General features: G+C 40.6%; 1 protein-coding gene across 1 annotated transcript in view; it reads left to right on the top strand.

Moving 5' to 3' along the window:
• LOC104282674 (glypican-5-like) overlaps positions 1 to 14,583 on the top strand; it is a 356,326-nt gene that overhangs the window by 256,883 nt on the left and 84,860 nt on the right. The window contains exon 7 of the mRNA XM_009880790.1: positions 8,169 to 8,319. Within this exon, the coding sequence (XP_009879092.1) occupies positions 8,169 to 8,319 (151 nt within the window). The remainder of the gene's footprint in view (positions 1 to 8,168; positions 8,320 to 14,583) is intronic.

Here is a 14,583-nt window from a genome sequence, read left to right on the forward strand (position 1 = left end):
GAGAGAGAAATAACTGCTTTTAGCTTCTCTGCTGTGGAGGATGGATCTGCAGTGGACTATACGGGAAGTCAGAGGGAAATAGCCAGATTAGAGGAAAGACACAGAGGAGAAATGAAAAGTATTCAAAGCTAAACGAAAGTGTGGATCCTTAATATCTAGTGTTTCATCTGGCAATAAAAATAGGAGGAGGAGGGTAACGAGTCAATCTGCATAAACCAGGAGAACAAAGAGTAATCTAGACAGACTTATGCAAATACAAAGCCTCAAGGACAGAGGATTGGAAGAGGATGTGGAGAAGTTAGGGCTGTAAAATTAGGAGGAAAAGTCACATATAGAAAATAAAGGAATGGTTGCACGAGACTTCCACAGAAACTGTAAGAAGCTAAATTCATTGTAGGAATACAGATGCTGTTTCAGACAGGATTAATTTAGTGATTTAATGGGGGGAAAAAAAAACACCAAACAACAAAAAACCCAACCAAACAAAAAACACAAATAAAAACACCAACTGCATCAGCTATTCGGCTTAAAAAAGATGGATAAGGTCAGAAAGCAAGTCCTAACCTTCCCAAAAGATGTACAGCTCGTTCTGAAGATGCTCAGAAACGCAGTAGGAGAGTTGGTCAAATAATTAAAGTATTTTGAACAAAAGATTCCAGAATGAAGCAGAATATGAAAAACAACACATAAAACGCATTAGAAGTAGATATATTATTCCCCCCACAGCGTCTAGTGATCCTAAGGAATCCTTGGGCCACTGTGCTCCTGCCGCTGGGTCTTGTGAGCCTGTTCTGCCAGGCCCCCGCTGTTCCTCCCGCGGCGGTGAGGAGCAGCCCCGGGGCGACGGACGCTGCTGCCCTGCCTGAGCGCTTTTGCCTCCGCGCTGGCGGAGCTGGGAGCAGCGGGGCTGGGGCAGGGGGCCAGGAGCGGGCGGTGGCAGCTGCTCCAGCCTTTGGGTGAGAGTTACAGTACTCCCAATTGCACTCATCATTCAAGTGTATATCCTGCGTCGTCTTTGCAAGATAACCCCAACCAGAAACTTGTGATATTTATCCGAAAGCTGGCTCACCGGGGAGCTGCAATGTAATGAACAAATGGAGAAGGCGAGAGGCGTGCGTAGTGAGAGGTTGGGGTAACCCTGGCATGGTTATGGTAGGCACCGGCCATTTTAACTATGGAAGTGCTTCCAGGCGACCTGAGAAACGTGGTGGTAAAACTGACCAAAAGAAGCTTAAAAAACCATCAAAACCCAACACAACAAAAACATCAGAAAGGGAAAAAGAACTTCCAAAATGCTGTGTACAGGTGGAGTGGAGTTCCCCTGGGGCAGAGGAGGAGAGGCGGCTGTCAGTCCCCGCTTTGTGGGCGCACGTAGTCCGAGACTTGTGCTCTGCGTGCATTCCTTCCCCCTTACATTTATATACATGCATACACCAGGAGCGTTGGCATAGGACAGAGATACAAATGTCAGGGGAAGTAAATGTAAGGTATTTAGGCCAGAGAGAAAAGCATAAAACAAAGGAATCTACTAATATTGGTCCAATTCCCTAGTTGGAAAAGGTTTAGTTGGGAGAGTTGTGAATAAAACTCTAAAACCATTGTCAGTCCTTAACCATGTTGCATAAATTATGTATAGCTTTGCAGTTAAATTATTCTAATATTGTACAGGTGACTTGTAAAGCCAGCTGTGTTATGCAAAGGTTATTGTAAGTATCTGAATAAATACAGCAGAAGGAATCCTTCCGGGGTAGCGGTTGCTCCAAAAGGTTAAGATGTCTGTTTTCTTTAGCTAACAAAAGGATTTAAGAGTTGAGTGGCACTCCCTCCTTGAGCTGGACTACTTTCTGAAGAAACTAGAAGGGGATAATACGTTGGGCCTTTAAGATTGCTATGAAATACAGACAAAGGAAGAACAAACCAAAGAAAATATCTGACAAAATTGAAGACAAATAAGTTCATTTTGCTTATTTATGCTGTAATATATGAATGCTAGATAAATGCGCAAAGAAAAAGCAAAAGCAACTGCTAAATGTTTTTTAAAAGGAGCTAAGAGCATATGTGGAGGAAAATTGACCATAAATGTTATCTCAAAGGAGAGGACACACTTGGAATAAACATATATATGGCGGTTATGTCTAAAATTTGTTATGTTGCTATTGTTTTGTGAAATGACAGCACATCTGCTCAGTCACAAGGCACCAGTAAAATGCAGCTTTATGCCTAAAGCAATATGTCAATCCCTAACAAAAAAAATGTATATAATAGGCTAAAAACAAAGGCGCATTGTCTTTTTCAGTTGTAGTAATTTCTGACCTAATAATGGTTTAGAAAGGATTTTTTATTTTTATTTTTGAAAAAAAAAAATGAATGGAAGGATTGAGTCATTTATGACTCTTTTCAAGATTAGGCTTTGTACATTATTTGTGCATAAGCTGGCAAAATGCTTTGTATCTGCAAATCATATTTATGTCACTAAAGCACTTTTTAAAAGGCAACTGCTTGTAAGTACCTTGAGAAAAGATCATTCTTAGCGTACGGTTTCTAAATGCGGTGTATAATCAGCCATTTTTTGATCACTGTGAAAACACCAGCAAGTAAGATATGTGTGCTCACATGACAAGTGGACAGAAGTCATATTTCACCTCAAAGCTGTCTTTTCAGAGAGGAAAAGCATTCACACTGAAATCCGTCATATAGAAAACTAATTAACAAATCCCTCAGGAAACAATTATTGTATGGGATTTGTCTCGGCATATTCCAAGCATACAACTTCTAAGTGGCTTTATTCAAAAAGTGCGTTCTCTTAGATTTTCATTGTTGTGTTCACTGACCTGAAAAGCCTGAAACTATGGTGCAAAATATAATTTTAAAACCTATTTTCTGATGAAATGAGTTTATTACCCTACAGCTTGGAGTCATCCCCTCAGATATAATGCATATATGACCCCTCAGAAAATACACTGATCAATGGAAACGGATTGAAATTGGCACTTATATCAAATAGTTTTCATAGAGCTAACCAGTTATTATTTAGTTATTGTGTGGAAGTATCCAACTGGAACATGCCTTCATGAAAAACCATGAGAATAAATTTATATTCTAACACATCTGAGGTCAGAGTGAGAATTAGGGTTAGGCTCATTGTAGAGAGCTCAGGGGCTGTGTGTCACATACTCTTTGAAGCCTCTGAAGTCTGAAGGACTCTTTTATGTGACCGGCAATGCGTGTGCTACATCATCAAGTATTAACAGGGGAGAAAGACAGCAACCGTCCTCATATGACTTCTTTCTTCTCTGTAATACCATATGTCAGCAGAACTTTTTTTTTTAATGCCACTTAAGGTTGGCACCTTTGCTGGAATAAAAAAAAGCATGAGGATAGTCATCTGTATCTGACTCAGACCTGAGGAGTAATATGTGATTTTTACCTTTCAGCTGAGTCAGATACAGATACTAAAGCTTTCTCACAGAAAGACTGTGTAGTTTCTCAAAAACCGTTTAGAGGTTTATGAACCTGATCCAAAGCCTATTGCAGTTGGGAAAATTGTGATTTGGGTCAGTTTTCAGTTGGGCTGTACAAATCGTATTGATCTATTTATACAACCTTTTCATGAGTAAAAAAAAAAAATTGTCTTTCAGATGTGCAAAAACTTGAGGGCTTGATTGCTAAGCTTTTAAGATTCCAGTATTTTCTGGAATCTTAAGCAGCAGGTATCGTCTGCTTTGCGAAGGTAAAGGTACAAGCTCCAGTGCCCAACCTGAAAGCCATTGCAGTTGTTCAACCAAGCATCAATTCTCAGCAACAAGACACCGCGCTCCCAGGCTGGAACTGTTGTGCAGAGTTGCCAGCGATGGCTGGATGGCAGTATGCATCAGCAGGCAGGGTATGTGCCAGCAAAATAAGGCTTGTTTAAGAGCGGTTTGTAAGCAATAATAGAAACGACATTACTGACTCCAATCTCTGATCTCCACTGATAAACATGGGCAAGGAACCGTGACTCTCTCTACAGCCATCTGTGGGGAAGCTGAAAGTTTTAGGGGTTGATGGCAGCAGCTAGGAGAATTGTTCAGGCTTTTTGGCAGGTCATGGCTGTCTCTGAAGAGACCTTGAGCCTTCATATGGCCTCCAGCTCCTGTTGGAGACCTCGAAGTCCCCCAGATGCAAAGCATTGAGGGCATTCCCTGTCCACACCCATCTAATAAACCTAGCAGAGCTTAATAAAAAGTGAAGGTTAATGTCTTTCATTATGATTTTCTTCTAAAGCTCCACCATCCTGATGCAGTCTGTGCTATTTTCAGTGCAGTAACGGGCCTTTGAGAAAGTTTTCTATGATTCTGTGAAAGAAGAAGATGGAGAAATGCTGACGTACACTTTGCTATCGCTCTAAAACAGTTATCTCGCTAAAGTCATGTGGCGGTGGCCAAAGGACATGTGTTGCTTCAAAATCTGGAAAAGAGAAGGGTGCTAAATCACAAGTCACTGCGCAGTGGTGACATAGCCTTCTCAACAGGGCTGCACGGTGTGGGTGAAGCTCCTCAATAATGTGGCTACACTATTTCGTCTCCCAGAACGGGTTTATTTATAGATAAACCATTACCTCTGCACAAAGTTGGGCTCTGGTTCATCATTCTAGGTGAATGGTAGCCACAGATAGAAAATTCTTTGCTGGACAAGTCATTGGAAAAGGTTGGGAAAGGGTATACAAGGTGAAAAAGTTTGGTAGGTTGCGCCTGAGTAAACTTTTAAGTTGTAATGTTGAACACCTATACAAGGGTTCTGTGTAATTTGATGTCCCTCTCTCCTGGGAGGCCAAGAAAGACATGGGTAAATATTCATTAATGTGGTAGGAGATACAGATCTGGGCTACAGCTAATCTCTTTTTGTAGTGAAGGCACTCGTTATTGTTTGAGGAACACACAACAATTTATTGGCATTTAGACAATTAATCTATCACCCCATGACTCCTCCCCACCCAGGAGGGGGAATTGGGAAAAACAAGAAAACCCGAGGGTTGAAATATGAACAGATTTAATAGAATAAGACTAAATAGTTAACATTAATAATACTAAAGAACCAACATTGATCCTGATAGCAATATAAAATATAGAAGGATTATACTCAGCCAATTCTGTCAGTAGGAAGCTGTGCACTCCCAGCAGTGGACAGCTAACGTCGGACACTGTGAGCACTATGGCTTTGGGAGGAGGGGAAGGCCTCAGGGCTCCGGCACTGGGGCAAGAATTTCTCAGGATCGCAGCCATCAGGGAAGGAGAGCACTTTGCAGCAAACTTTCTAATTTATATTGAATGAGACATTCGTGGTATGAAATAATCCCATTGGCCAGTTGGGGCCAAGTGCCCGAGTCTCACTCCTCCTCATCCCTGCACCTGGCTAGCTCGAAAAGACGAGACCTTGAAACCCACGTACCATAGCTGGCTATAAAGTAAATATTTTCACAAATTTAGACACTGGAGTCTTCTGAAAGTGCAGTTTCCCATGCATTAGAAGAGAAATTTGTCCTGTGTCACTCAAACCAGGACAGCACTAAGAACCCAGGAGTTTGTAACGGGCTGCAGTGCACCGTGTTGACAAGCTGAACTTGTTTCTTGGGCTTTGTCCAAGAAGGTGGTGCACGTTCGGTTCAAGTATTTACTTGTTTTGAGCAGAGGTCAAGACTGAGCCATGGGAACTGAATGAAATCAAATTTTTGAAAAGAAGGAGTACCTTAACAGGCAGTAAACGTTTCTGCTGTGACTGGCAAACAATCATTAAAAGCCTTTATTAAATTTTGCATCTGTTCTGTTCACCACTTAGCCATTTCTTTTCATTCTGAAGGACTATAACGAAGAATGAATGAGTCTTCTCTAATATGGTCAGGACACAATAAAACTGTGAAAGAACGGAGTTATCTTTCTCCCTCATAGGCAAATTTTTCCAATTGTTTTACAAAATGTTGTTTTGTATTGCCATGACATCAGTCTTTACGCCCGTGAATAATGAGGCTCAACATTAAGCAACTTGTTTATCAAAAACAGTCGTGCAGTAACAATTAGGCAGTGTTCAGTGTGCTTCCCCACTAGAGTCCGTACCCTCTCCTCCCACTTACTGATCTTCCCACTGTGGTGTGAAGTTATTTGTGTCTTCAGAATGAGCAAACAGATCTTTTCAGTGAAAGGGTGAAAAATTTCCTGAGTTCTGCCATATAGAAGTTGGCATCTGTTGTTCTGCAGAACAGGATCTCTGCTGCACTGATCCAAGCATTTGTCAGCCCCAGAATGGAGGATGGCAGCTCACAGTTTCTGAAGGAGGAGACTATCACACAAAGCTTCCCACTACTTCCCACTGCTGCAGCCGTCGTCATCCTTTCAACCCAGTTAATACAGTTGTATTAGCCCTGTGCTCCAGTTCCTCCCCCAGCTCCCAGCCCACCTCCTTTTTGGTGTGAAATGTGTTTGAATCTTCAAAGTAGCTACATTTCAAAATACATTTTGCTCAGTACCAAGAATAATCAGAGTCCTCTGGGATAAAACAGATAACAAAGCCTGAAATGGATTTGCAATACTTTGTGGGGGGAGATCCTTGTGATGAAGGGTATTGGATAGGTCTCGAATCTGGCTGGCTTTGAGAACCAAGTCTTTCCGTTTGGTTAAAATATTTTCACATAACTAGACTAACAGGTCCTAATCATACTTCATCACGCCAAACCAGCAGAGCTAACACCAACAAGGTTTTCATAACTCCGAAAAGGAGACAAACAAAGCTGCTGCCTTTCAAAACAATGTTCATATGCATCGTAGGTTGAGTTTCAGCTGCATCAAAGAAGGGATCAGAAATACGGGAACAGCTATTTCTAGCACTTCAAAGCAAAATCAAGACCCCCCCCAATGTAATTTTCCAACAAGATACAGAAAGTAAATTGGTAGTCACTCACAAAATGGGGATGGGAGGTATAGGGGATGGTAACTTGATAGTAACCAGGGCGACGTAGCCAGGTTGTGAAAAAATCCATGCTGAGCCAGGGTATTTCCCTGTCACTGGGCTGTAGGGGAAGCTGAGCTGTTGGGGCTTCTCTCTGCAGAAGCTGTCCCACCTTCTCTAATCCCCTGAAGTCTCCTTTGCAAAAGTGACCACAGATACGAGCTGCTGAGGGGAGCATGGCCACCGAGGAACCTGGAGCACCTTGGTTCTGAAATGGACAAAAATGGCCCAGCTCCAACAGGAGAGAGGCCGTGCAGCTCAGCGAGGAGGCGCTCCTCTCAGGCCGGGAGGGCGGGTTCGAGTTTCTCCAGAATCGTCCTTCCTTGACGAATGCCTTACAACAGAATGTATTAGGCTAAGCCAGTTACTTAATTTCTTCCCAAATAGTGCTGCTCTTGTTGTTCCCTGGGTAGGCTGGGCTTAGATTTGCTGAAAATGAAATGGTATGTTTCATTTTTTGGAACTACCAGTGAACTGAAAAATCTTTTATTCCCACAGCACTAATAGTAGGCAACTGTTCATGGTGACAGAAGGAGAAAGAGTTCTCTAAAGATCAAAAAGATGAGTGTGGGTAGTAAATATGTTGTTATAGCAAGCCTGACCTAGTATGACACATTTAGATTTATTTTAGAAAAGGCTTTCTTATTCTACATTCAGGCCAAGAAATATATTTCAAGTGAAGTTTAATGAACAACTTGCAGTTGGTACAGACATCTTAAATGATACCGTCTTAAAAACCATATCCAGGGGCCAAGGTTTCCAAGTGACCAAACCCATAATGAAGAGTAGCAAATACCCTCAACTCTTCAAAGGTTGTCAAGTATACTGTGTGGTCTTCAGTTGTAAATAACCCCAAATAAGTCTGTGATCTCCAAACTGTGGTTTGCAAGAGGGAAACCTGCAGGACTAGACCTCCCTGTGATGATATTGGTGGATGTGGTATTTTCAATGAGAAGTTTGATGATAAGTGTCCCTGGTCATCCGTGGTGGAGAAAATTTGATGGTATAGTCTGTTATTCCAATTCCGAAATACTTGGATGTCACTGCCAGAAACAACCTCCAACTTGAGGAGCTGTTCTTGAAAGCAAATGAGAAAGTGCTTGTTGCTTTTGAAACCCGGTTTGGTCACCAGAGGTAGGAACTGTGTAAATATTCTGACCATTGTTGGGTTTTCACTTCTTCCATTTCAGCTGGATGCTGAGAAGGCAAAATTAAAACTGGAAAGATGGGCTTCCCGAGATGCTGGCAGTGGGGGTGGAAGAAGTGAAGAGATGGAGTCAAGCGGAGATTGTGATGATGAGGATGGCTGTCAAGGATCCGGTGATAGGATTCACACAGCAGGTAAATGCAGTTTCCACAGGCACATACAGAATTCAGAAATTCATAAATGTCACAATTAGGTGGACAGACCTAAGACTTGCACTGCTTGAATTACTGTCAAAATCCTACTAAATTCAAAGGATTTGAATCTTAATCTGTGAAGAGCTGCAGTAAAAATAGAACGATACAGACAGTAACCCAATATAATTTAACACTTGGCGTGCAGATAAAAGACTTAAATTTAGAGTGAATAGTATCTGCAATGAAATCTAGATCACAGAAATACTGGAAGAGCCTTCCTAGATAATGTGGGCTCTTCAAATAAATAGAAAATTAATGTCCTTACAGACTGTGCTAAGTGTGAACATAAATATTTATTTTTTGCATAATGATACTGAAGGGTGATCCAAACAGGGTTGGCTGAAAGTATATATTCTTGAAAAAACACATGAAGTATTGTTTTTGTTCTAGTGGTGAGCTGCTGGTTAAATACAATGCTTCGATAGTCTCGGATATGCATTCTGCAATATTTCTTCATGAAATTACTTGGATAATATGTCATTAAATTTAGAATCAGCATCAGAATCTAACTTAACTTCCGACAAAATACTGACAATTTAATACGTAGTTGGGTCCGCACTATAGTAAGTCAGTAAGACACAAGATGCTTCTAAATGCTTGATATTATTCATTTATCTTATCTGGAAGCTCCGATTCATTTCAGCTCATCAAAATGTAACTGCTTTAATTACCATAGTGTGTGTAAATACAATTTGGTTTGGATGTGCGAGTATATGAAAAACAGGTATAACAGGTATATTTTATGAAAAATAACGCTCACTAAGATGGCTGGATCTCAGGTAAGTTTTCAACTGCTGTTTCATTCTGCTGAGATAAGCAGATGCCTCGTCCTTGTCCCTTTACCGGTAAGCGGAGAGTGGGAGAAGGTATCCCATATCCAAGTAAGACTTGCAAACAAGCTGTGAGTAGTCTGTAGTCAAGACTTCGGTTGTTCCTATTATGAATATTTGTTCAGGAAAACTGAGCTTAAACATGTACTTTGAAATATGTGCAAAATGTTAGGTTTAGTTTGCAGTATGAGGTTATAAATACCTGAAATTTAATTTGCATTGATGAGCTGTATCATCAAGACATATGAAGTGTTACCACACAGGGACAGTATATTTTAAAATGATTAAGTAATTGCAACTAACAGATCAAGCAGAGATTTTCACCATCTACTCACCAATGTTTTTAACAGAAGAACTTTGATACAATGTTATTTTAAAACTATTTGCTTAACTTTTTGATTGTTCATTGTGTTGTATACATAAGCAATGAAAAGGCCGGTAGATGTTTTGGGCCTCGGGGATTTGGGAGGGTAAATCTTTAATATGCTTTTGTCTCTATGTGGAATAATACAAACAAAATCCAGGTGCTAACTACTCTTCAGTGAACAATTAAACTATTAATACAGTGGTTTGGGAGGATGTGTGTGCATGCTTACATGGACAATGGCAGATTTCAGGTGTGCAAAAATAAAAACTTGAATACTTTCAAGACTTGACTTACAGCTGGCTTTTATAATGGAAATCTACTTCGTGTCTCTTTTTTCCCTTTTTTTGCAATCTATGTAATTAAACTCTTTTATGTGGATATCATCCTGGATTTAAAAGAATTATATTTATATAACGAGCTGTTTCAGAATTTAGTAGGGTTTATATTTAATTAAAAACTTAATTACAATTAATTTTAGAAAATGGTATTTGATTCATAACAGCAAGAATAAGTATTTTATCGTGTGACAATAGTAATGCTGTTTCATAATTAGCTTTAAAATATTGTACTGTATACAAGCCACTAGCACTAAATCTGTTTTGCATATCTGGATACAATGAAGAGATAAAATGCAGTAATCTCATTATAGAGCTTCTTTGCTTTAATAGAATGTTAAAGAAATAAACAAACATCAGATTAGTTGAATTTCCTCTTGCTGCATGTCTGTAAGATGGTGTTCCTAATTGTACAGCCTGTGAATTTGTTATATTTCCTTAACTTAAAACCTGTCAGGTACATCTAACCATTGTTTTGTAGAAGTGGAATACGATGCCATTGGCTGTTCCTTGCTTGCTTGGAGTACACAGTGAATTGAGACGTGAATTGAAGCTAAAGCTAAATACCAAATAAAACCCTGATTTGAAGCTTAGTAAAGTCAATGGGAATATTCTCACTGACTCCAGCAGGTTTGGATGAGACATAAAGGATAGCTATAAAATGCCACCGATCTCATCAGTGCATGTTGAAGCATGGAGTCATACGGTAGAACAAAAGGAACAAAAAAGGAATAAAAGCCTTTCGAAACATAGCCTTTTTGGCAGAGCAGTCATGCTTTTAACAACAAGTCCATGCGAAAGAGAAAAGAGAGAAAAGGATTTCAATGTCAACCTCTAAAATGCTGAATTTAGAATGTAGTAAAAATGTACTACATCTGTCATTTATCTAAAACCTATATGAAAATGATATTTACAATTTACGTGCTGAGAGCATTGCAAACGACACAGATTGCTTTTAAATAGTTTCTGAAAACCTACTGAATACTCATTCCTTTCTACCTCCCAGAAAAAAAAATTAACAATACATTGCCAGGAGTTTCAGCGATATCTAGGTTACCACCTTCAAAACATTTCTGTTCGTAGGTCTTAAAAGATCTCCCCGGACAGGGTGCACTGCCATCTCCCCAGTTTGCTTTTCCATATTGCTAACAGAACGCCTGGCTCCTAGGTTTTCGATTTCAGTGTGTACCGGGTAGGTCAACACAAAAAGGATTCTGTGCTTGTATATTCCAGCCAGGTCCATCCTATGTATCCTTTTCCCCAATGTCTTTTTTTGGTTGGGGATTGCTGTCTGTACATTTCAGCTCATCTTGCAATGGATAGTAAAATCCTGTCCTTTTGTTTGTCACCTTCTAGCATTTGAGAATCATTTCTGCGTATCAGTTGATCATTTTATTTTGTCTTCAATTAAGATACATGGCTATCTATTTAGTGCTGGGGCTTTGTTTACTTTTGTTACGAATAAGTCTTTGCTTGTCAGGTTCATTGTTATCTACAAAGGTCACCACTTACTCCTTTAATCGTAATGGGCTTAATTAGCGATGCTGTATCATGTGGGTTTATCCAAGTGATTTCATACGGACAAGATAAACCGATTCTCAGGAAACCAGCGTTCTCTTAGGAAATTATGTATGGTAGAAGATACTTTAAAATGTCATATTCTCACAGGCCTTACCAATTACCACAAGTATCTTTTCTTGGGGAAAGCTGTGGAAACAGCACTGTTTCTCAAGCAGACCCATGTGTTATTTGTTGGCAAGTACCAACTCTTTAATGACAACATCTGTTAATCATCTTTGAACAAAGCTTCGTTAGGAGACATTTAAGAAGAGGAAAGCAAGCCATATAAATCTTGAGCATGGATGGGGAAATTGCTCTGTGATTCGCACTGCTTCGGTCCCGCAGGTTTCTAGGCAGAAGGGCAAAGCAGCATCTCGGCCTGAACCTCGCTAAGCGCCGCGTGCTTACCTGAGCATAGTCTTACATGAACTTCAATCACAAAGTGAGTCCGCTGATGTAAGTACTTATTCTTAAACCCTTACTGGACTGTGAAGGAGGGTGTGGGGTGGAGAAGAGCAGGGATTGCTCAGTTCCCTGCAGGACTGAGCCACAGGAATATTTACTAGGAGAGGGATTAGCATCCTGCCGTTCATGAGAAGACAGAACAGCAACAGATTCACATTGTGTCCTGCCTCTCTGCTGTTCAGAGAAAAGAAAAAACTGTTTCAGTCTGTTCAGTGAGAAGTGGGAAGGAAGTTCAGGCAGGGGATTTCCCATTCCCAGCTGTGCTGCACAGCTGTATGTTGTGATGAGGCCTCACCCAAGCAGTGACAACCAACATTAGATCTCTATTCAGGGCAATCATCAGGTGATTAGCCACTAAACAAAGTTTAGAGGAAGTGTTTAGCACACAGGCAGGGACCTGGGGTTAGTGCAAGCCTGAAGGCGCCTCTATAGAGCTGTAGGCTTTGTGGAAGTTGGGGAGCATTATGTTGAAGAAAGCTTGTGCTGATATCACCTCTTGGCATGAGTCCATATGCACACCTGTCTGGGGATAGGAAGGACAGAGGTATTCCTGAGCTCGCTCGCTCCCTCCTGTCACTGTACTCTATAGGAAGCTGTGAGTAGCCAGTGTAAGGCAGAAATTAATTCAAACTCCTTTCTAGAGGAGCTTGATACAACATCCTGCAAAGTCACAGGGAAGGTAGCTAGTGTGGGACTACAGCTCTACTCTTGCTGGCGAGGCAGACAAACAGCACAGGTTAAAGAAAATATATATATTTTAGCCTGTCCTTGGGCCTGTCTTCCACTGGACAGAATAGACAAAGCTGAAACGTCTGGTGTACATGAACTGCAGTCTCTGCACCAGATTCGCCCCTCTGGGGGTATAATCTATATATCGGTCAAAAACCTCAGCCCTCAGATGGGCCATATATTAACTCCAGTCCTTCTGACGTGCCTTGAAACTTTAGATCATTGGGAAACAGGGATGTGGGTGTTACCTTTTCCCTGGCTGCCTGCCTGCTCCACACAGAGATGGGCTCCTGCTTTGTCCCTGTCCCAAAAGCACTGGGTTTCCATGGCATAACAAGAAGTGCCTGAGCAGTGCTGACCCTTAGGCACAGCAGATTTTAAAGAATACTTAAAATCATATCTATCAGTGCAGTCATTCCATAAGCAAATGCATCCTGTGACATCCCAGCCAGGTTTTGAACATGACTATGTGTCAAATGTGCTTTACTACAGTGATTTTTGCCCAATGTTTACCTAATCCCAATATTATATTAAACTAATTCTCTACTTCTTCCTAATTCTTTCATGAAGCTCTCTCCCTTTAATAAGAACTTTCAGATTTCAGACATTTTTCTCAGTTGAATACTCTGTTTATTGTCACATTTCAGTGCCCGAGTGTGAATCTATAACAAATTTACTTGGTTAGCACATTCATATGACATGATTCCAACCCTTGGCTTTCTTCTTGGTTATTTAGATACTCCACAGCTTCAGTGCATCTTTCTGCTTTAGACAGAGTATCAGAAGAGATTATCCTGGTTGTAGATTTCTTCTTCAGGGCATATGAGAAGGATTTTTTTTTTGCCCCAGAATGCATTTGTAAGTGCAGACAAGTAAATTTGCTTTTTTCTTAATGTCTTCTGTCTGATCTGTATCTGTTCTTAGCAGCTATGGAAAGTTAACGTATTTTTCTCACTGCTCTTGAATGTTTTCATTATCAGTTTTTTTTCCTTTTGAGTATCAAGATTCTTTTATCCTTTATTATGTTATAATTCTTCCAGCTTGTCTGTCTTTTCTAGGCATCAATATTAGTGTATGAGCTGTCACTTTAATCGTACTTCATTTCCATTCACCATGTTACAGGATGCACTTACACTTGTATTTATCCAAATATGTAATTGTACAGCTGCTGATTTTGTAATTATTAGTACAAAACATCCATATTCTGAGATCATAATATCTGCTGGCAGTCAGCCACACTCATCAACTTCTCATCGCCACACGTCTTCGCTTTCCTCACAGATGATCCTAGCTCGCAGAAATATTGCATTTTCAGTGTCTTCCATCTTCCTGCCCAGAGAAACCTCTCCATCATGCCTCATCCCCATCCCACTGTTTTGCATGGCCGTTTTTCTACATCCTTTGTTGCACAAACACTCCATCTCCAGCTCCGTTATTAGAGAGCCTATAGATTCCTCTATTGCCCTTAGTGTAAATGCCTTATTCTATCCACAAAAAAGCATAGTAACAACTTAAGCCCTTATATAAGATTGAGTTTTAACAAAACTCAGTGATTTCAAAGCTTTATATTTGTCATTTGGGGTGGTAGATAGAGATGAGCCTCTGTCAAGAGGAGCATAAGCAAGCCCTGCCAGCCGGCCTTCAGCACGCATGGGGAGAGGCGGGTGGTAGTTCCACAGCTGCAAATTTCTGGATTTGGCTTCTGTTGTAGAGACATGGGAGCAAAGAAAACCAAAGAAGCCTAAATAATCAGGGTGAAAAGTACAGATTTTGATTAATGCTAACTGAACTTGATAGGATCTGATTCAGAGATGATTTACTTTGGACTCGTGGTGTTGTCACACTGTTATCTCGTGGGTACGCTTTGCTAAGCGTTTCTCTGGGTGACAGTGACGTTTCCTGCAGCCCCTCTTCTGGC

This window comes from Charadrius vociferus, unplaced genomic scaffold (genome assembly GCF_000708025.1).
Source record: "Charadrius vociferus isolate BGI_N301 unplaced genomic scaffold, ASM70802v2 scaffold643, whole genome shotgun sequence".
Lineage (NCBI taxonomy): Eukaryota > Metazoa > Chordata > Aves > Charadriiformes > Charadriidae > Charadrius > Charadrius vociferus.